This window comes from Rhipicephalus sanguineus, chromosome 3 (genome assembly GCF_013339695.2).
Source record: "Rhipicephalus sanguineus isolate Rsan-2018 chromosome 3, BIME_Rsan_1.4, whole genome shotgun sequence".
In the NCBI taxonomy this organism is placed as follows: Eukaryota; Metazoa; Arthropoda; class Arachnida; order Ixodida; family Ixodidae; genus Rhipicephalus; species Rhipicephalus sanguineus.
In genome coordinates this window covers 136,339,835-136,359,800 of record NC_051178.1, presented here as the reverse complement: position 1 = coordinate 136,359,800, position 19,966 = coordinate 136,339,835, and the positions used below count along the sequence as shown (strand labels likewise).

Here is a 19,966-nt window from a genome sequence, read left to right as displayed (position 1 = left end):
GTGGTTGTGAAAAGAACCAAAACTGTTATTCATGCTATCTCTTTTCACGACATGAGTGATTTCAGCAAGATGAGTTAACCAGTTAACCGTCCAGACACTTTAACGAGCAATCGCTTCTTTGATAATGCAACACCTTGACTGATACTGCTTTCGTTTTACGAACATGAGTTGGTAGCAGCTTTGAGTTTCGATTCCGTCATCAGTGCTCAGTGTATCAGCTAAACGCAGCGAGTATTCTTATTCTGGTAAACAGGTGAGCTAAAAGTTATACAGTCATGGTGGGCTCCTACAATGCCTCCGCTCCTACGTGTGTGTGTGCAGCACATACCAGCAATGACTGAGTGCACAAATTTCAAATTCGTTTTGCAGCTAGCGAGTGCTGCAGTTTCCATTCAACATGCTGTCGAGCCTCTTAAAAGAACATCAACAGCGGCAGCATTTGAGAAGGGAAGAACAAGGTGTGCAGTGATTTTGCTGAGTGTCCCTCCCTCGTAATTGAACAGTGCAACGTTTGCATTTTGCAGAACGAAAGAAAAAGGAGGCCACCGCTGCTGCAAGCGCGCTGACAGCGGCTATGGTAGATCATCTTAACGTTGGGTGAGCCATGCATGGGACGTTTTAATTTCTCAAGTGAATTTTGCGTTAATCACACATACGGCTGCCCTTAAATTTAACCGCCTCTTAATTACAGAGTAGCACAAGCCTACTTGAACCAGCGAAAGCTAGATGCCGAAGCCAAGCAGCTGCATACTAATGCAACCAACTTCAGCAAGCAAGCAGCCAACTGGCTCCATTTGGTAGACAACTTCAACCATGCGCTAAAGGTAAGATATGCACATTTTTCGCTGCTGTGGGCATTGAACAGAAGGCTTCCCAAGTGTGACCAAACGAAACATATTCAATGAACACTCGAAACATACTGCGTCAAAGCCATGCAGAGTGCACCGTGTGCTCAAAGCAGACAATACCGTGGAAATCACCACCAGTCTACTGACATCTTGAATTCATATTTGCTGGAGTGTCAAAGACAAATCAGTGTGCTCGCCGTTTTCTGACTTTGATGCAAAATATCAACGTAGCGCAGCAGTATGTAGTTTTCACAGTCTCTGGTGAGAGCTGTAGAATGTTACTGATGGCTGAAAAGCCTGCCGACCTTTCACAAGGTAAGGATGCGTAGTTACACTGTGTTTTTAATAAAGCAACGCGTATAACGTTGCTTTATTTCTGCAATGTCAGGACTATAAAGAACTTGATTCATATGCTCCCCATTTCTGAGGACCACGTGATGCCATCTGCAAATAGCAATAATTATAGGCCGCATGCCCACACACTTGGCACTCTGCCTACACTGTTAATACTCACACCGACACAACTACACTCATTTTCCCATCTTCATTAGGACGGTGTAACGGAATGTCGTGTTCATTGCTGCAAAACGTGGTGAGTTGGCAGTTGGCACCATAATGGAGCACCTTAAGAAGAGGTTGTTGTTTGCAATGCATAACTCTCTAAGTGCCACGTTAGAATACACTTGTGTGGCCATTGGCTTATACCTTTGGCTGAGCCCGAAATTTCCAAGTGTGAAGCATTCATTTCATTATAAACTAAACTTTTATGGTAGGTTTTGTTCTTGTACTACAGATGCTATGCCAAAACTTATCTATTTCTGTTGCCCATGTATCGTTTTCTGACAGTGGGCTGGCGAAAAGCACATGCATTTTTCGAAAACTTATGAACTTTCATTGAAAAGGTTTTTTTGTTGGTCATGAAACGTCTTCAAGAGAAAATTACAGTGATGAAGTGGCATTGTTGCTTTTGGAATACAAATTGTCACAATTAAACTGTTTAATATTGTAAGCATTTATTTTTGTTTGAGTTAATAGAAAAGCTGTATGTTCCACAACAAATAGCACTTTTCAAAGCATCTTAGTGTTACTTAGAGGGAAATCGTATTTGCGGCACATCTTAAAAACCTGGAACACTAAGGCACGATACATCATCATTAGCCTGACTACGCCCACTGCAGGGCAAAGGCATTTCCAATGCCTTTCCAGTTTACCCGATCCCGTGCTTGCTGTGGGCATGTTCTGCTTGTGAGCTTCTTAATATCATCTGCCCACCTAAACCTTTTGCCTCAACCTGGCATGCTTGCCTTCTTTTGGAATCCAATCTGTTACTCTTAAAGACCAGCAGTTATCTTGACTTCTCGCTACATGCCCTTCCCATTTCTTCTTGATTTTGACTGAGATGTCCTTAACATACGCTTGCTCTCACACCCACTCTGCTGTCTTCTTGTCCCTTAATGTTAAACCTATCATTTTCCTCTCCATAAACGAAACAATAATATCCCAATAAAGAAGGGTGTAAAGTAGGGAGCTATCGCTCCAATATCGTTCACTGCATGTTTACAGGAGGTTTTCAGAGCTTTGGATTGGGAACAGTTGTGGATAAGATTTAATGGAGAATACCTTAGTAACCTGCGATTTGCTGATGACATTGCCTTGCCGAGTAACTTGGGGGACGAATCGCAAACAATGATTACTGGATTGGACAGGCAAAGAAAAATGGTGGGTCGAAAACTAAAGTAATGTTTGACATTCTCAGCAGAGAACAGCGGTTTGCGATAGGTAGCAAGGCATTGGAAGTCGTAAGGGAATATGTCTGCATAAATGAAATACAAACGTTTTCAAATGTATGCAAGACATATTTAATATGCCTACTTAACATGCAGGAACTTGGCGACATTGAAAACTGGGCCAAAAGCATTGAAGCAGACATGCGGACTGTGTCCAGTGCATTGGAGTATGCTTACAAAGGTAATTAGCCCTTATGCTTTGTATGCAGATATGTGTGGCTGCTTACATTTTATTGCGATAGCAATTATATGGACAGTCTTGGCTGGATTTTGCCGTCGCCGTCATGCACCGTATATGTATAAGTATGTATATATATATAAAAGCCCCAAAGAAAAATAATTCAGAAAAATGCTTCCGAAGCGTGAAATCGAACCAGGGACCTCTTGCTCCGCAGCGAGTGGCGCTAACCACTACGCCACGAAACGCAGATCCTCCACGTAGCTAACAGCGAGCGTTATATACACACCCTTTACCGCTGAACGGACTCGGAGACGGCAGGCGCTTATAAGCGTTTCTTCATTACCAGCGAGATGGCGCTAGGAGCGCGACGAGCGCATTTAAAAATCGTTGGCGAGCTCGCTCGCTTCTTCTTATATTTGCGCAGGGAGAACCTTGCCCTTCCGCTGGCTGCTCGCGCGGTTTTCTCGTGGTGAGGGGAAGAGGGATGTTTCCAGCTTTCACCGTAATGTCTGCGCTCATGTTTATGGAGCGTACCAAATGAAGGAAAGAAGATGACTCTTAAGGGCTCGTTTTCTTTGTTAGGCACAATATTAATGAGAACTAACAGACAATAACGCCAAGGAAAGTACCAAAGCGTACCAAAGTCACTCGAGCTTAAGGGACGCCGCTAAACGAACAAACAGAAGATGAGCGCGGACTATCAAGTGTCACAGCTCGACACTTGAAGCACGCTAGTTTCCTTCGCTGCTTCGGCCGCCTTTGCAACAGGAGCGCTGTTCAAACTGAGAGTATCCATTGGCGAGCCTCACTTCGTATAGCATTAGTTTCTTGCTATCGCATTCATTGCTTCGCCCTTGCAGCGAAACTGTGACTTTTTTTTTCTAATACACAATAATTTCAATACCACTTTCTTTTCTAGTTGGTCAGCAGGGATCCTGAACATTTGAGATCTGTCCATGCCAACCAGTGCGAGCAGGTATGCTGTTCATATATAGGTACCCAATGAGAGAGAAATCCTTCACAGATGTGTGCCAACCTGATTACCGACACATCAGACAGTGATGTAGCTCACACTCCTCAGAAGTTAGTGGTCTCTTTGCTGGCCTCCAGTTTCGCTCAAATGCACCTATGTCATGTTGTGACTGTCTGTTCTTGGTGAAGGCTCCCAAAAAGACTGTGTTGCAATGTCTTGACGTCAGCTTTCACTGCTGCAGCATTACTGCAGCCATTCATTGTAACATCTTCCAATACCCCTACTTGAGCCCAACATGGACCCGGTATTATGTGATTTAAGAAACGAAAGACTAGAGTTTTTTGATCCAAAGAAAAAAAAAGAAGCTAGTGGTTCACGGGAGTAGCTGTCAAATTTAATGCCCTAGATCACTGACATGTATCCTATGCAGTTGCTTGAATACATAGCTAAATGCCTAGATTTTTCGATCAGAATAGTATCATTGTGGCATTTCTACTTTCACCCAACTTGCAACAATAATTCATGAGTTAGCCCGCACAGTTGATGTAGGAGGAGTTTCTGTGTTTTTTTGGACTACTCCAAAGCCTATGACAAGGTGCCTCATGTCAACGTGTATCAAAAATGGACGCTATAGGTGTGCCACCATATTATTAAGTCGCATTGCACATAAGTAAATGAAAGCAATACGTCAATATTAATTGCTCTTGTTTGTTGTCCACTAGGTGTTCTTTCCGGAGTACCCCAGGAGTCTGTGTAGGGCTCTGTGCTGTTTGACATATATATTAATGATTTCATTTCTGCTCTTGAACATTGTGCACCCATAAAATTATTTGTAGACGGTGTTATCTTCCATAACCTTAAATCCGAAGTGATGAAATGACATTAAATGGAGAAACCTTCAGCTTCTGGGAAACTGTACCTTTGCATCACTAATGACCATGTGCCTTTGCATTACTAACAAAATTAAGAAGTGTGAGTTTATGCGCAGTATCCGTGAAAAGGCGCTGACACATGTTAACCAGCGTATAGGTACGTACTTGGTTGTTGTGATCACTTCCCACCTAAAGAGGTCAAAACATATAGGTAATGTTTGCTCCGACACTAAGTGCAAATTAGGATTTTTAAAGCAGAAATTGGGCAGCTCTACCTGTGAGTTAAGATTAGAGGCATACAGATTATTAGCCAAACCCTCTACACAGCCCTATGCAGCTACTGGCAAAAATGAGCTAGAAAAATTTGAATTCCTAGCTGCCCAATTTATCTATAGTTTCTTTAAGTGCAGAGTTCTCCATCTGAGATGCTCTCCTTGGCTAAGATAGACTTGTTGGAGGATAGATGTAAGTTCGCAAGACTGAACTTCTTCTATTCACTTTATTTTGCTCAGTTTGTTGTAAAGCCAGAAGGATATGATGTAAAGAAAAGACTCTATAAGAGCATTATTGTGCAAGGCATTTTTGTATGTACATACAGTTGTAGGTACTCTTTCCCTAGAACAATAGAAAGCTGGAATTCCTTGCCACATAATTCATTGTTGCTTAACTCTGTAGTTTCCTTGCTATCCTAATGCATTGTACGTTCCCTTTTGCATTTGAACCACTTTCGTATTTATCATCTTCATTGACACGTTTTAGCAGTGGTGGTTCTTATCATTTTGCCCTTTCCTGCTTGAACCCATTGTGGTTTGCAGTAATGAATAAATAATTGAATGTATGCCCAAGATAACCCGTCTTGTAGCTTAGCATATAACGTGTTGCGTTGCTAAGCTCAAAAGACACCAGTTCGATTTCTCGCCATGGTGGCTGCATTTCAATGGGGGCAAAATTCAAGAACACCCATGCACAGTGGAATCTCGTTGATATGTTTTTCATGAGAACTGGAAAATAAAATGTATTATGCAAAAATCGTAAAGTTAAAAAAGGGAGCAAAATATGCATACTCTGTCACCAACTCGCTTCGATTGAGCAACATTGAAGTAGCTGATCAGTTGGCGCTGCACTTTCTTCTTTTTGTGGTGAAAAGATCGCCTGGCAGCAACCTTTTTACCGCAAAATCGACGCTGCTGCAGCCTCAGCAGCTTTGCAATACGCAGATCATGGCTATTGACATAATGGGGGGGGGGGGGCGCTGCGACGAACCTCCCCCCCCCTGAAGGGGAACCCTGAACACGCCTATGGTGATCTTCACCGACTCCCAAACAGCGGCACGCAACTACTATCTGAAGGCAGGATCTCCACGAGAGCGATAAAGAAACTAAAACGCGTCGACACTCCTCCCCCTACACCTGCATCGTGTGGGTTCCGGGTCACAAGGGCCTGTAGGGGAATGAAGCCGCACACACCACGGTCCGTAAATGCATCAACCGGGCTTCCCCGCACGAGATCCGAGGCACCTCTCACACAGAACATCAGACGAAACAGAATCAGTACCACTAAATTACCATACACTGCTGCAGCACTAGCGGCTTGAACGCAGGTTATACCCTTCCCCACATCCAAACTCACAAGAGACGAAGGCACGGACTACAGGCGACTTCAAAGCAATTCATCCACTCACGGCATCCTATTGCACCACATAAAACCAACATCATGTGACTACACCTGCCCACACCGCAATGTGGAAGACACCCTAGCACACCTTCTACTGCGATGCAAAGGAAGCAACCCAGCCCTACAGGCAGCAACAACAGATGCAGACCCAAACCTCTTCAGTGAAGCGTGGGAGACTGCGATCTCCAAGCCAGACCTGGTCGACCAGCGCCAACTCGTCGCGTGGGCCTGGCGGGCGGTCCAGGCCAGAGGGTTCCTGGAATAAGGGACCCTCCCACCTTCGCTAACTGGCCACTTATCAATAAACGTTTTTTCTCTCTCCCTCTAGATATATTGCTCAAGATCCACTTTCGCAGACTATTATCTAATCTTGGGCAAAAATGTGATGGTATTAAATACATGAAAGTGCATTTCATAAATACATGAAAGACGACTATATTCATCCGCCTGGCCGCCGTTCTAGTAGGACGAACCATGATAAATGTATACGTCCCTTCAGTGCCTACAGCAATGTGTTTAAATATTCCTTTTTCCCCTCGCGCTGTCACCGCTTGGAGCGCGCTTCCAGGTGAAGCTGTTAATATTACAAATATTGATGAATTTTGTTCTTTTGTGGAGCAGTTAACAGAGCCAGTATAGTTACATTTTGCTGTTCTTGTTGTTGCGATAACGAAAAACGTGTTTTGCAGTGGTGCTTTGTAATCTTTTGTACATATATATTGTTTTTCATGCGTAGTTTTTCAAGTGTTTCGCTGTTGTGCGTATCGTCCCACAAGATATTGTATTTCCTGAACTTTGTATCTAATTGGTTACCTGTGATGATGTATGCCCGCTTCCTGTATGGGTCTGCAGAAGACCTACAGTATTGTTAAATAAATAAATAAAATAAATTTCTAAGGGATGTTAGCTGGCAATAAAAAGAAAAAGGTATTAGGCCAAGAAACGTAAGATGCAGAATCGTATCAACAAGATTCCATTGTACTTAAATTTAAGTGCATGTTAAGAACTTCAGGTGGTCATGATTGGTCTGGAGTTCTTCACTTCAGTGGGCCCTATCATATTGTGGTTTCAGCACATAAAACCCCAGAATTTCACATGCGCACAGTACCTTTTATGACTTACTACCTTTCAAAGCCAATGGGAGCCATAAAAGCACTTGCGTTAAATGAAAAACATGGAGGGCGCTTGCGCTTCGCCCTCAAGAGTAGAACGCGATAGCATAATTGGACTACATCTGCTAGACTTGCTTCTTCGCTTCTCGATGGACTTTGCCACAAGGAAAGGAACGTCTGTGTGGCTGTAAACTGGCCCTTTCAAGCTATCCTAGAATGCCTACTGCAAGTACAGTTGCGAAGTGCCCACTACAATGTAGGTAGTTCTTCCTTTTGTGAATTGGACAAGGTACCCACTAAGTGTCTGTAAGGCAACACGTTCACCTGTGCAGGTGCATATGTTGTTGATGACAGTTAATTGTGCGTGTGTGCTTTGTAATTGATTGGCCTTTAAACCAGCCACACCTCACACAAATCACGTTTGACACCTGGTGTGATTCTATGGTTTTGCCAATTAATATTGCGTGTGTTAATGACACTACTTGCACTAGTCTACGTAACATTCATATAGTGGTTTTTTCCGAAGCAATTTCGAGCACGGGCGTGGTTCTGTGGCAGAACACTTGCTTGCCATGCAGAAGTCCCGAGTTCTATTCCCACTCAAACCGAAGATATTTAAAACTATTTGCTTATTTGCATCTATCTCGAATTTTCGCTCATGGAACACAGATTTTTCGCTCACAACTATGCCAACATCAAAATTTCTGCGAAACGAGGTCTTTGATGCTATTGTGTTAAAACCATTGTGTTAACTGCTTGCTAACATGACCTCTGTATTGTCAAGCTATCCTCAATTCTGGAGGTCCTTTATTCACTTGACTGAGTTGAGCACTGTGCTAGCCCTTGATTGAAAGCCAACACTATGCTCTCCTGAATTTGGGAAAGCTATTTATCTTTTTTGTGCTTTTAAGAAATGACATCACACTGCAAACACTGTTTTGTTAACACTTTATTGGTTTGTTGAAACACTTGTTTTTAATTGTTTTTATTACATGCGGACCTATTCTGTTTTTCATCTACAAGAGCCCATTATATCAACCTATCAAAATGTCCCGTTTTGAGGCTTGTAAAATGTCTGGAAACTGCAGCAACTAACCTCATATTCTTTGCAGCTTTTCTTTCAGATCAGCTTGTTCAGCCAGCCGCCTTTCTCAAAGCTACAACAACGAGCTTGTGGACATCTGCATGACTTAAGACAGCTCTTTGCGAGCAGATGGCACAATAAAAGTTAAAAGTTCATCTTTTCTGTACTGTTGAGTGAAGGTCTCTTATGGAGTTCATGCTTACAAAAAAGATATGTCTCTCACTCTTTGGGTCATCTTGCAGCATGGTGTTAGTGCACTCAGCACATCAAGACGTCATCTTTCCCCAATATTTCATTTCTCTCGTTGGGCCAGGCTGATCGTTCATTTGTGTTGTACACGTTAAGTAACATGATAACATAGGATGAAAATGCAAGAGTCTTGCACATGGGAGATCGCCTTGTGACCAGTTCCTGAGCCTTTTGGACTGGGCCAAACATAAGGTTCCCTTGAGTCGCCCGATTATTAAACAACAGAATGGGGGCGGCTGCTTCCAGCTGGCATTGACAGGGGATAAGAAGAGAGTCATCGTATGGGAAAGTGCAAGAATGATTATGGGAATGGGGCAGCTGCATGAAAAACCTTGCAAGTGCCCTATGGTTGAGGTGGCTCGTGCACAAATCGGCACAATGTCCGTGACAATGGGTTGGTGGCGAGGTCTGCTCGGAGAGAGGCCACAGTGTCCAGGACTGCGTCTCGATGATCAACCAGAGCAGCACACCCTTTCATGGGGAGGACACACGAGCGCGGCCAGTGGCATCTCGGCACGGCTTCTCTGGTGCGTACGTGGTACTGCCGCAGCAGTCCCTAGAAGTGGTGGCACGTTACGGCCAGCAGAAAGGGACGTGCCACTGGCACATGCTCGGGTAGGGCTCAGGGGTAGGGTGTGCCAAGCTGCTGGTCTTTCTGGTGCACTTCTCATTCGATACCGTCGAGTTCGAGCTCCTCTATCTGTGCCTCTATCTCTTCCTGGCGTGCCACTTTCTCAAGTTGCTCTGGTTCCGGGTTGGCCAGCTCACCGGACTCTATTCTTCTCTTCAGCTGCTCTATGTCGCGCAGCTTCTTGCGCAAGTTGCGCAGCTTCTTGGCCGGGTCAGCGCAAGCGGATGACGATGGCTGCGCCGGTTCTTCTATCTTGGCCTGACACTCCAATGTAGTGGCCAACTGGTCCACGGCAACTTCAGATGCAGACGCCTCGGCAGATTTGGCAGCCCCCTTCTTTTTCTTCTTCTTCTTTTTTGCCGCATCTGGCTGCTGCTGTGCTGCTTGTTTAGCCTCATACTCTTCAATCTCTGCTTTGGACAGACCGACAGGGTACTTGGGCCCGGACTGGCTCTTCGCCCACAATTTTCCCTTGCTCTCATACCTGTATGGCGCAAACAAAACCAATACATTTATGTTACAGAAGACTAGTGTTTCCAAGTAAGATATGCAACATTCAGAATTTGCAACCTACTATAAAGTCAAAGCCTCCCACAGGTGACTGTTGCACATACAGTTACCTTCATTTCCAAATCCACCTTTTTCAAGGTGACACGGCACATGCAACCTTCCCCAAGTGGAAAAGTCTCAAAACATTTTGGTATGATCCCCACCCGCCACAACTTGCGTTCTCTGAGGCTTTCGTTCCGGCGATCGCAGATCACCATTCCACAGCAGAGGGCAGCACAGGAACATGAAAAAGGCGGACTGGTATGATTTGTGCTTGTGATCACTGTGTATACCATAATTGCCACCCAGCACTTGCTGCAGCATACCAGGTAATCGACCATGCTAATGTCCCCAGAATTTTATTAAAGTTCATATCTCTCTCTTTCAAAAACAGGTGCAATGTTGAAACATTTGTACAGCCCTCAATGGGTCCTCAACCATTTTTTAAAGTAATCGTCGAATGATGTCAATATTGGAGTTTATTGCCTCGCGAATTGATTGCCTGCAAAAATTTTTCGAATTCACAAAGAATGAGCGGAGTTATTCAAGCGCTTTCTCTCTTCTTTCGTCCAGAAGAGTGTGCTGGAAGCTACACTGTGGAGGTGAGGGGTGTTGAATGGCAAAGGGGCAAGAAGCTACATCAGCATACGTCATGACCTTGAGTGCAAGTCATGAAATGCCTTCGCTCACTCCCTGGGTGATTCCAGTGCGTATTGGTGTTGCTGCTGTGTAATTTTAGCACACTACTTAGCACGGTGCAGGCGCGTGGTGGCACCCAGTGGCAAGAAGCGTATCTGATTGAAACGCCCCACTCTTGATTTAGGTCAGCTATTGGCCAATAGCAGCAATCTGCTTTAACGATGAGGTAAAGCCAATGCCAGCAGCTTCAAAGAGTGCAAGGATGGGCCTCTGTATGAGAAGAGGGAACTTGAGAAAGTGGCAACTTTGCACTCCGCTTGCAAACACTACGTGTCGTGTACGACTACAAAATTTGGCTGAGCTGTTCATAGCAGTGTCCGCGGTTCGTAGAATTTGTTTTTTAACCTAGCCCAAGGCGCAGTCTGGACCCTTTTAAAGTGTGTATGCAAAACAGCCAAGGTTATCTGCACCACAGATTCTTATACGTGATTTCTTGGTTATGCAAACTTCAATACAAGCTGGTCAAGTCTGACTCGACTGGTACACATTACAGAATTTCGCTGAAGGCAAGCTCAGGCATGGGGATATGAACGCCATTGCTCCATGAACATGGCTGCCTCGATGTGTGGGAGAAGTATTTTGTGTGCCCAAATATCATACAACATGCCTGCATGGGGTAGAAGGCAAAGGTTAGGCATTTATTCATTTATTTCTTGTCTGATCACATGCACAACAAAAATGTAATTCCATTAACTGGCTAACACCAGTAAACACTACCTACTTTCAATATGAGCAATCATATTTGCTCATCTCGAGTAGTCCTGTAACACACCTACTAACTTGCGTTATTCTGTCGGCATTAACATTTACGCTAACAGTAATCACAGCTTTGATTGTGTCAATGCCGCTGTATGTCGGCAGCAATATCAACGCTTCATAAACAGCTTAGTTACCAGGCCCTTAGAAGTTAAAATTTATGTCCCTTGCACACCTCATTAACGTTTATATAGAATGTTTTGTTTTTGTTTGAACTCACAAGGGGACCTCTTCCTGGGGAACATAGCCGTCTTTGACGCGCCGGGCCTTGCGCCAAGTCCCATCAGGTCTTTGTGTTGCCGGTATATAGGAGCCTGCAAGAGATTTTTATGATCAGAAAGCAACATCAGTGTCGACTCTCTCTACATGGCACGTAGAAGACTGGAGATACTTGGTAATAACTACTTCCACTGCATACATCATGATATCATTGACCCACTTTGCTTCGAGACCATACCTCCTAAGTGCATTACGCACACCCATTTCTCAGGACGATGCATGAATCACAACCACCTCTACTCGGGAGTTTCACACACCAACTCTATTTACCAATGTTTCATACTATAAGGATGAAGTTGCATTCGATCACGGCATAAGTGCATAAGAGATTAAAAAAAAAAAAAAAAACGGAAAGTGTGCGAGTGTTGGTTTCTTACCATTTTCGAGAATGCAAAACACATCTTTGCGAAATGCATCGAGTGAAATGGGAACGGAAGTGACACTGCTGATAGACACCTCGATTTTTTTTCTTCTGTCTAATTCTACATTCGTTGAACAAATTTTATAAAATATGAACTCTACGAAACAGGCACAGCGAGCTCAAACCGAACCGTCTTACTTTAACCGCGGAATATGAGGACCAAGCGCTTATTTTTGGCCGGTCGCATGCAGACCTACCCCCATCGCTAATTTTTCCACGGTTATTTTTGAAACCATTCCACTGACACCGATACGTGCTCTACGAAGTCGTACTTTGGAAACACCGGCGCAATGCTACCGACCGTCTCTGCACCTAAACAAGACGAACACGCGATTTTTTGAGGCAGGAGACTCGAGGGAAGTGTCCCTGCACTCTAGGGAACCAATTATTACCCTGCAAGCATTGAGGCCAACTGTGCATGTCACGAAAGGATTGCGCCGGCACTCGCTTGCGGACTATAAAAATGCATGGCTTCACAGCTGGGGCGCGATCTTCCACGGCGCCAATCTCGACTACGCTGTGGTTTTCGCACACGCGTCTCTTCAAAATTGTTGAAAGAACAGAACAAAAACAAGCAACATGGTTAACGCACAAAAACAACGTCGTCCTAGCCAAAGCGCCGGGTAAGCACGCCGTGGCTGCACAGATGTAAATAGAAGATCGGCGGCGACAATGGGTTAAAGTCTCAGCATAATCAATGCAGTCGCGTCGTAGCTTTGATATTACGTAGCTCACGCTACATTTGCATGCATGCACAAAGTTTGCGCAGCAAGAATACCTTTCTCGTCCGTCGCATACAATGCGGCCATCTCGGTCGACGCCATCGTGATTGTCGTAGCCCCCTGGTGCTCGTAAACGGAAACGTTTCAAGTGAGCTTACCTTGTTTTTTATTTTAAAATTATGGATCTTACGTATTCCGAGGAAATTTCTGCACGGCATGCAGTGGAGCGTGGCCAGGCTTACGGTCGACATCCTGATGACCAAATGCTGCTAGAGAGTCGAGGCTGCTTTACCGTACGTTTCTCTTTTTGGACTGTGCCATATCGCCTCTTCATGGAAAAGAAACAAACCTCGAGTGTGGACTGGGCAACAGGCAGCAGTGATATCGTTCCATATTGATTGGGGAAATGTGGAAGCATGTGGCATGTGTACACAAGCGCAGTCGGCGTGATCACTGATGAGATATATACACAAGTTTTGTACACCCTAAGAGATCACCCATAAAGGTTCTAGTAAGCAAATTTTTATGCACACATATGAATGGGACAACGTAATCTGAGCGCACGTTTTGGCATGATCTGTGCGAAGACACTGGGGGGAGCACGCATGCCCATTTCTCTCGCTTAATCCGCTGCGCGCTCCCGTGACTCGTGGTAAAGGGTTTTAACAGCGGAGCCGTTTAAGACGCGAGTTCTGTCCGTGGCCGGCGACCGCTCAAAACTCGGCGTAGCTATGCAAAACGAAGTGGAAGCATAGCATAGCCATGTATGTATAGTAAGTATAGCAAGGGGGTAGGAAAGAGAAGAGAGGCTGAGGAGGAGGGTTAAGCATAGCATAGCCATGTATAGTACAGTATAACATGGGGTGGGAAAGGGAAATGGGTGAGGAGTGATGCGATGGTGAGACTGGAAAGGAGGGGAAAGGGTAAAACATAGCATAGCCTTAGTAGAGGAAAGTGAGGGTGAGGACGAGTGATGCAAGTTTGAGGACGGAAAGGAGGGTAAAGCATAGCATAGCCTTGTATATGTTAGAGCAAGAGGGTAGGGAAGGGACGTGAGGGAGGAGGGGAAGGCCACCAGCTGAGTTGTTTCCTCACTCTTCGCACCACTAGTGCGTAGATGCTTAAATGCCTCAATTTTTTTTTGATCTCTGCAACAGAGACAACCTCCTTGCAGAAGAAATGCAAGGGATAGAAGAGTGCACCGGAAAGGGTGGCAGCTCTCGCGTGGCATGGGATTAGGGACGCATGCCTGTGGACCTGCAAAAAGTTGGCTGTTTCACCTGAAGTAATGCATTGACGGTGATAACCCAGGTGAGCATTCTGCTTGGAATCATTGGGCAATGTTCTACGCAAGTATGTCATGTCAGCACAATGCAGAGCGCAAGGCAACTCCTGCTGGGTAAAAGCATAGCTTCTCGATGGTAGAAGGAACAGCCCTGGATGCTTCCAGGAGTCTAAGATTGCATGACGAGTGTCGCCAGGGGCGTTTCACTTCAATAGTGTCCAAGATATGGCAGGAAATGGGAAATCGCCTGGGTTGTTCAGCATCCAGTGAAATTTCAGTTGACGGTTGCATTTTATATATATGCATACATTGATATAGTGGGTTAAGCAGATGGTCATGCATTACTGACCACAAGGACAAGTGGCAGTGGCCACTTGTCGTTGTGGTCTAGCCTGTTGTACACGGTAACCTGACTGACCCAACTCGCTAATGCGACGTGCTGCTCAGGCAAATCGTAAATGTGCGGCCCACAAAAAGTTGTGCTGTGCACATTGCCCAGGCACAAAACCAGAAAAAAATCTGTAAAACTTTATTGACAGAATCACTAAAACATATAAAATCGCAGGTGTATGTTACATAGTCGTTGCTCCTTTTTTTTTAATCTTTCTCAAAGATGCATTAAAAAAGTTCTCCTGGGATAACGTCTTGCAAAAGATTGGCTTATATGACACATCATCATTCAGTATACATAGCCCTGGTCAAACACTTGTGAAGTAGTAGCTCAATAGATATGGGTCTACCATTGTACACCTTGGTTCGCTCCAGCTTTTCTCTACACAGCACGACTGCAGTGTGAAACGCCGATTATGCATCTAATGCTGCCGACTGGCTGCCTCGGCTACAAGCGGCGTGGCGTGAAGTGCCAACGACATCCGATCACTTGTCCGAGAAAGTCTTCGGAAATACAATCACGACCGTATCTTACGTGTAGCGTCAAGGGGGACACCTTTGAGCATGCACACACAAGACGTTTCCAGAAGCTCTGCAGCCGTGCTGTGGTCAGCCATAAATAAGCTACAGGTTATTAGTTTTCTATCAAAGTACCATATATGCTCCAGCAAGCAGATATGCAAAAGGATGCAGTTACTCATAAAATCATGTCACATACGCATATGTTTATATACATGGACACACATTTTCTCATCGCGTACAGTTGACTATCAGATGCACCTCTGACGTGTGCAGGACGCATGGAAAAATAAACAAACTAATAAACGCACAGAGGGATCAAGTGCCACTTGCAACAAGAGCCCTGTAACAAAAAAAAAGGTGGAGGGGGGGGGGGGTAGGGGAAGGCTTTGGCACTATTATTGACATTGCAGTGAGCCTGTGGTAAAAGCTGACCAAACTTTGACGATATTCCTTCCCGCTTGCTGTTGAATGAGTTTGTTCGCCATTTTAAACCTACTATAATAAGCAAAAGGAGCTTCTGTCAATATATACAAAATATAGCTCCACGGTCACACTTACCACTTTGCAATAAACTAGGACAACAAAACAAAGCCATCAAACTGCAAACATGAATAAAAAACTACATGTAACGGGAGGGGAGGAGGAAGTGAGCAGAGACAGATGTGGAACACTAAGAGAAATGGGCATGAATAGGTTAACTAGAGAGAAAATAGTTCTTTAACATCCATATAGTCAACATACACCATCCCCAGCATGAAATGAAGGAGGGTTTGCTTCAATAAGAAAAGGAACACAACGGAACATTGTAGAGCTGTGATAACTCAATGTCCGCTAGATACTTATACAAAAGCTTGCAGTATCTAGATGTTATAAACACTGTCGCAAATTACAGCAGCGCGAAAAAAAAAAAAATAAGAGGAAGAGGGTTGAGGCTCCCTTGAGCAGGGTGCTCCAGATGTGCAGTTTGTGAAAAACTGGCACGAAGTAAAACGATAGCACATGCCACCATGCCAAGTGCTGGCACACAAACACACTGGTGGCAGCAAGCTCCAAGGAAGAATATTCAGAGGCTGTGCCCAGCGCTCGGTTTGAATAGATCAGCTAGGTTAGTATTGAGCAACTACAAGACCTTATCAGACAAAAGCAACGCACGATTCCTTCAGCCGACTTCAGACTTGTCGCTGAGGGCACTTTTTCACCCCAAACTAAATCGACAGTGGAGCGAAGCATGGGCCCTCACAGCTTCCCCGTTTATTGAAGCTGCTGCCGCTGTCACGAACTAAAAGGCAATGCATCGGGTTGAACTATAAAATACAGTAGCAAATACGAAACAAGAATTTGCGCTGAGGTTGGGCAACAAAAACTCCTGTGGTTGCGCACGCAATAAGCAAGGGAAGAGCAAAGTCGGAGGGTGTTAGACTAGCACCTGTACAATAATGAACAGGGAAGTGAGAGGGACTTTTTCTTACGGCCACCACAGGTAGAAACAAAAACCCAGTTTCTTTCCCCCTCTGCTCAGCGACTAACTGTGCAATCTGAGCAAACAAAATAAGTGTCATACTCTACTACTAACTGCAATGGCTGCTTGAGTGCTACGCTCATGCCCACTGCCCTGTGAGTCTATCTTAGAGTTCGTCCCAATGTATCAAACGGCCTATTCCGCTGCCATACAAAAAATATGTGGCAGGGAAAGGAACAGACTGCAGAAATACAGCCGGTAATATTAATCCAATACAGAGCCAAAACCAATGCCGTTTTGAGACAGATCAGATTGGCCCGTGAAATAAGCAAAGGTACCCGGTGAATAATTCTATGCTCGCGGGCACTTCGTTCAGCACGTCGTGGTTGACACGGGGCAAACATACGTAATAAATTTATATTGGCAGCCTTTGCGAGTTGTACCCCACCCAGACAAAAGCTGCATGTTATAATTCCTGCGACCCACTCTGCTCCACGCAATTCAGACCGTGTCATTAGCATGCACACTCTGGACAAAGGCCTGCCAGTGTAGATGTGTCAAGCACTGTCGCAACAAGCATGAGGCTGGGAGAACACAAGTTGCTTTGTATGCCGAGTGGCACTTAAAAAAAAAGAACAGACATCCGAGGAGCGAACAAAAATTGGATGAGAGCACATCTTTCCCTCAGCGTGGGACGATAAATAGAGAAATTCTGTACATGATAAATACAGGTCATGACATTGACCAAAAGCCAAGGAGACAACAGCCTTCACATGCCACTGCTATGTATATATGTATATATATGTATGTATATATGTATATAAGAAAACTTAGGAGCAACCATGCCTTGGACCACAAATGACACAAGCAGTATAAAGGACAGCAGCGTACAGGGCCCAACTGCTCAGATCGACTACAAGCAGTATTGCACAAACAAAAGAAATGTAGATATGTAACTATGTGCACTTTTACATTGCCAACTCTGCAACAAGGCCACAGTTGCAGTTGCCAGTTTCTATTTTTGTTTTTTTAAGCCACTGAAGCTACGCTTTAGAGAACAGAGTGCATCCCTCAGGCAAAAAAGCACTTTCCTTTTTCCGGCTTTCACGGATCAACAATGAATCATGAGCAGCAAGAGCTTGCAGAAGGAGCTAACAGCAGGTTACGTGAAGTCAGCGCAGCTAGTCGCACACCTTGGGGCTGCTAGCTGGCAAACATGACAGAAGCACGGCATGGCCCTCAAATGAACTTTCAAAATTGGCTCGTCGCTTGGCTGCGACGAGGGAATTGCATTCCAGACAAAAGTAAGCACACTGTAGCAAATGCAGCAGTTTTTTTAACTCTGCAAAACACTGCACTGTTTCAGCAACATAGCATTTGACACTGTGCAAAAACAAGGCGACGATAAAAAAAAAAAAATCTTTGCTAAATACTAGATCTGTCTACTCGTAATTTGCTACAGTTGCATAATCTGTGTGCCTGGTGACTGCAAAAAGAAAACAACAAAGGAACGATTTGCATGAAATTAATTGACGTAGGTGAAATTATTGACGTACTTAATGGAGGTATCACATTGCAAGGCTGCGTGGAGCTCAATCAGGCTCGAAAGGCATGGTACTACTCGCAAGTGAAAATACAAAACTTCAAATGTAGTGGACTAGGCGAGGCTAAATGACTCCTCTTTGTGGTGCAGCCATGTTGAGTAACTCCGGAGGCAGCAACTTCATGAACTCCACATGCAACGCATTACCACTGAAGGCAGCTACAAAGCCTTTACCGAGTTCAGCATGCCGAAGGCTAAAAAATGGCCTGAATCGCCTCTGGCAGCTCAAATTTTCGTTGACTTGGGGGTTTCAGCTTCGATCAGAGGGGAGAAAAAAAAGTGCCGTCAATTTTTCTCCAAGCCTGAAATACCGATTGCAGAAAGATGAAAACAAAACTGCTGCATTTGCTCGAGCAGGGTGAATTGAGACATTTTCCAGAGGGAAACTGTAAACAACGCCGTTCAATGCCTGCCGGCTCTAAGCAGCAGCCTGCTGGTACCATGGTTACCAGTTGGCCATTCCTGGCTTGTTCAGAGTCATGAAGTAGATCTGGCAGGAGGTGCCGCCCTTGGCCGAAGAAAAGAACACCTATGAAGTATAGAAGAAAAAAAAATGTTAATGAGAACCCTTCCAAATTGAGTGTCCAAAGGAAAAAATTAGGCTTGTGCAAATATTCGAGCAGTCTGAATATTCGAACGAATATTACAGTTTTTGAATTCGCTTCGAAACAAATTTAAATGATTCTAAATTTCGAAGTATTCGAAATGAACGAATAGACATATATAAATCAGATGTAACCCCCTGTAAAGGCGGTTTCACTGCAGTGGAGGGGTGCTATACAGTGAACACACCTATCCAGGGGATATCGGCACTGCCCCGAAGCCTCACTTCAAGGTTAAGCGAACAAATTGCCGTCATATGGATTCATAATTTCTTAAGTCTAACAGCTCGTTATATCGGCTTATATGCTCTAGGTACAGTAAATTTTAAAACGTAACTTATTTTACAGGTTATCACTTGCATTCTACCGAAAGTCAAATCCTGCTACTATTCAAGGTCGCCTACACTTCCCTTTGAACCAAAAAGAATGACATTTGCATATGCCTTGTTTCAATTTTAAAATATAATGTGCAGGTTAGTTGGGTCACAAAAAATATGCTCATTTTTCTTTATGTGATATATGCTATTCGAATTCGATTAGAAATAATTCGACCAAATCACTATTTACTTCGAACCTAAAATTTACTGTTCGCACAAGACTAACAAAAAAGTTCAACTGTAGTGACACAATTACGAAACATTCGTTGATAGTAAATTTCAACAAAGCCATGCAGTACCAAGAGCGATATACAGAAAAACCTAGCCTGAAAACTTGGAACTAAAAACTGAAAGATTTTGAGACAAGCAGACCTGCTCCATCATTAAAAAAACCCACGTGTTTCTGCAGAGCATATGCAAGAGCTTACAGCAACGACATTACCGGCACTGTGTCATGACAGTGTACCTGGCCATGAGTCAAAACTACTGATCCTAATGCAAGATTCGAAGACTGTACATCCGAGGAGTTCACAAATGATTTCAGATGTGCGAAAAGGTGATGCTGCTAATTTCAGAAGTTAATGAATTCATTATAAAACTGGAGCTTAACAGTGAAAAGGCACAATTATCCTGCATTTAGTGGACACTCCTCACCGATGCAGTTTCTGCCTCAGTACACATGCTGAAAGAGGAGAATGTGCTTGTCAAATAGCGTAAAGTCGATATATATTGTTGCAGCACATCGACCTATTGGACATATGATTCATAGAAAAGCACTCATGTTTTTGTCATTTGCAAGCAAAACTTGTGCCCCTTGTAACAGAGAGCTTGCCTTTCCCATATACCTAATTCATTCAACAGCTGAGCCAACCTCACGAAAAGAAAAGTTAA

At 44.2% G+C, this 19,966-nt stretch overlaps 3 protein-coding genes across 4 annotated transcripts in view; 1 reads left to right on the top strand and 2 right to left on the bottom strand.

The window, feature by feature from the left end:
- Positions 1-9: 9 nt before the first annotated feature.
- Positions 10-8,697, top strand: LOC119387235 (biogenesis of lysosome-related organelles complex 1 subunit 1). 2 transcript variants are annotated; one of them, XM_037654560.2, is made up of 7 exons: positions 11-253; positions 370-458; positions 525-597; positions 692-824; positions 2,732-2,816; positions 3,736-3,792; positions 8,560-8,697. In XM_037654560.2, the coding sequence occupies exons 2-6, from the start codon at positions 398-400 to the stop codon at positions 3,753-3,755; spliced, it is 372 nt and encodes a 123-aa protein (XP_037510488.1). In that variant the 5' UTR covers positions 11-253; positions 370-397; the 3' UTR covers positions 3,756-3,792; positions 8,560-8,697. The 2 variants fall into 2 exon arrangements, with proteins under 2 accessions (XP_037510487.1, XP_037510488.1); XM_037654559.2 differs by lacking the exon at positions 3,736-3,792 and having other exon boundaries at positions 10-253.
- Positions 8,691-13,048, bottom strand: LOC119387234 (partner of Y14 and mago). Its single transcript, XM_037654557.2, has 3 exons — positions 12,894-13,048; positions 11,636-11,729; positions 8,691-9,895 (listed from the first exon to the last, which is right to left on the bottom strand). Exons 1-3 carry the CDS (start codon positions 12,937-12,939, stop codon positions 9,448-9,450), a joined length of 588 nt encoding a protein of 195 aa, XP_037510485.1. The 5' UTR covers positions 12,940-13,048; the 3' UTR covers positions 8,691-9,447.
- A 4,626-nt stretch (positions 13,049-17,674) lies between these two features.
- LOC119385891 (Ca(2+)/calmodulin-responsive adenylate cyclase-like) overlaps positions 17,675-19,966 on the bottom strand; it is a 29,154-nt gene continuing 26,862 nt past the window's right edge. The window contains exon 2 of the mRNA XM_037653258.1: positions 17,675-17,766. Coding sequence (XP_037509186.1) covers positions 17,675-17,766 — 92 coding nt within the window. The remainder of the gene's footprint in view (positions 17,767-19,966) is intronic.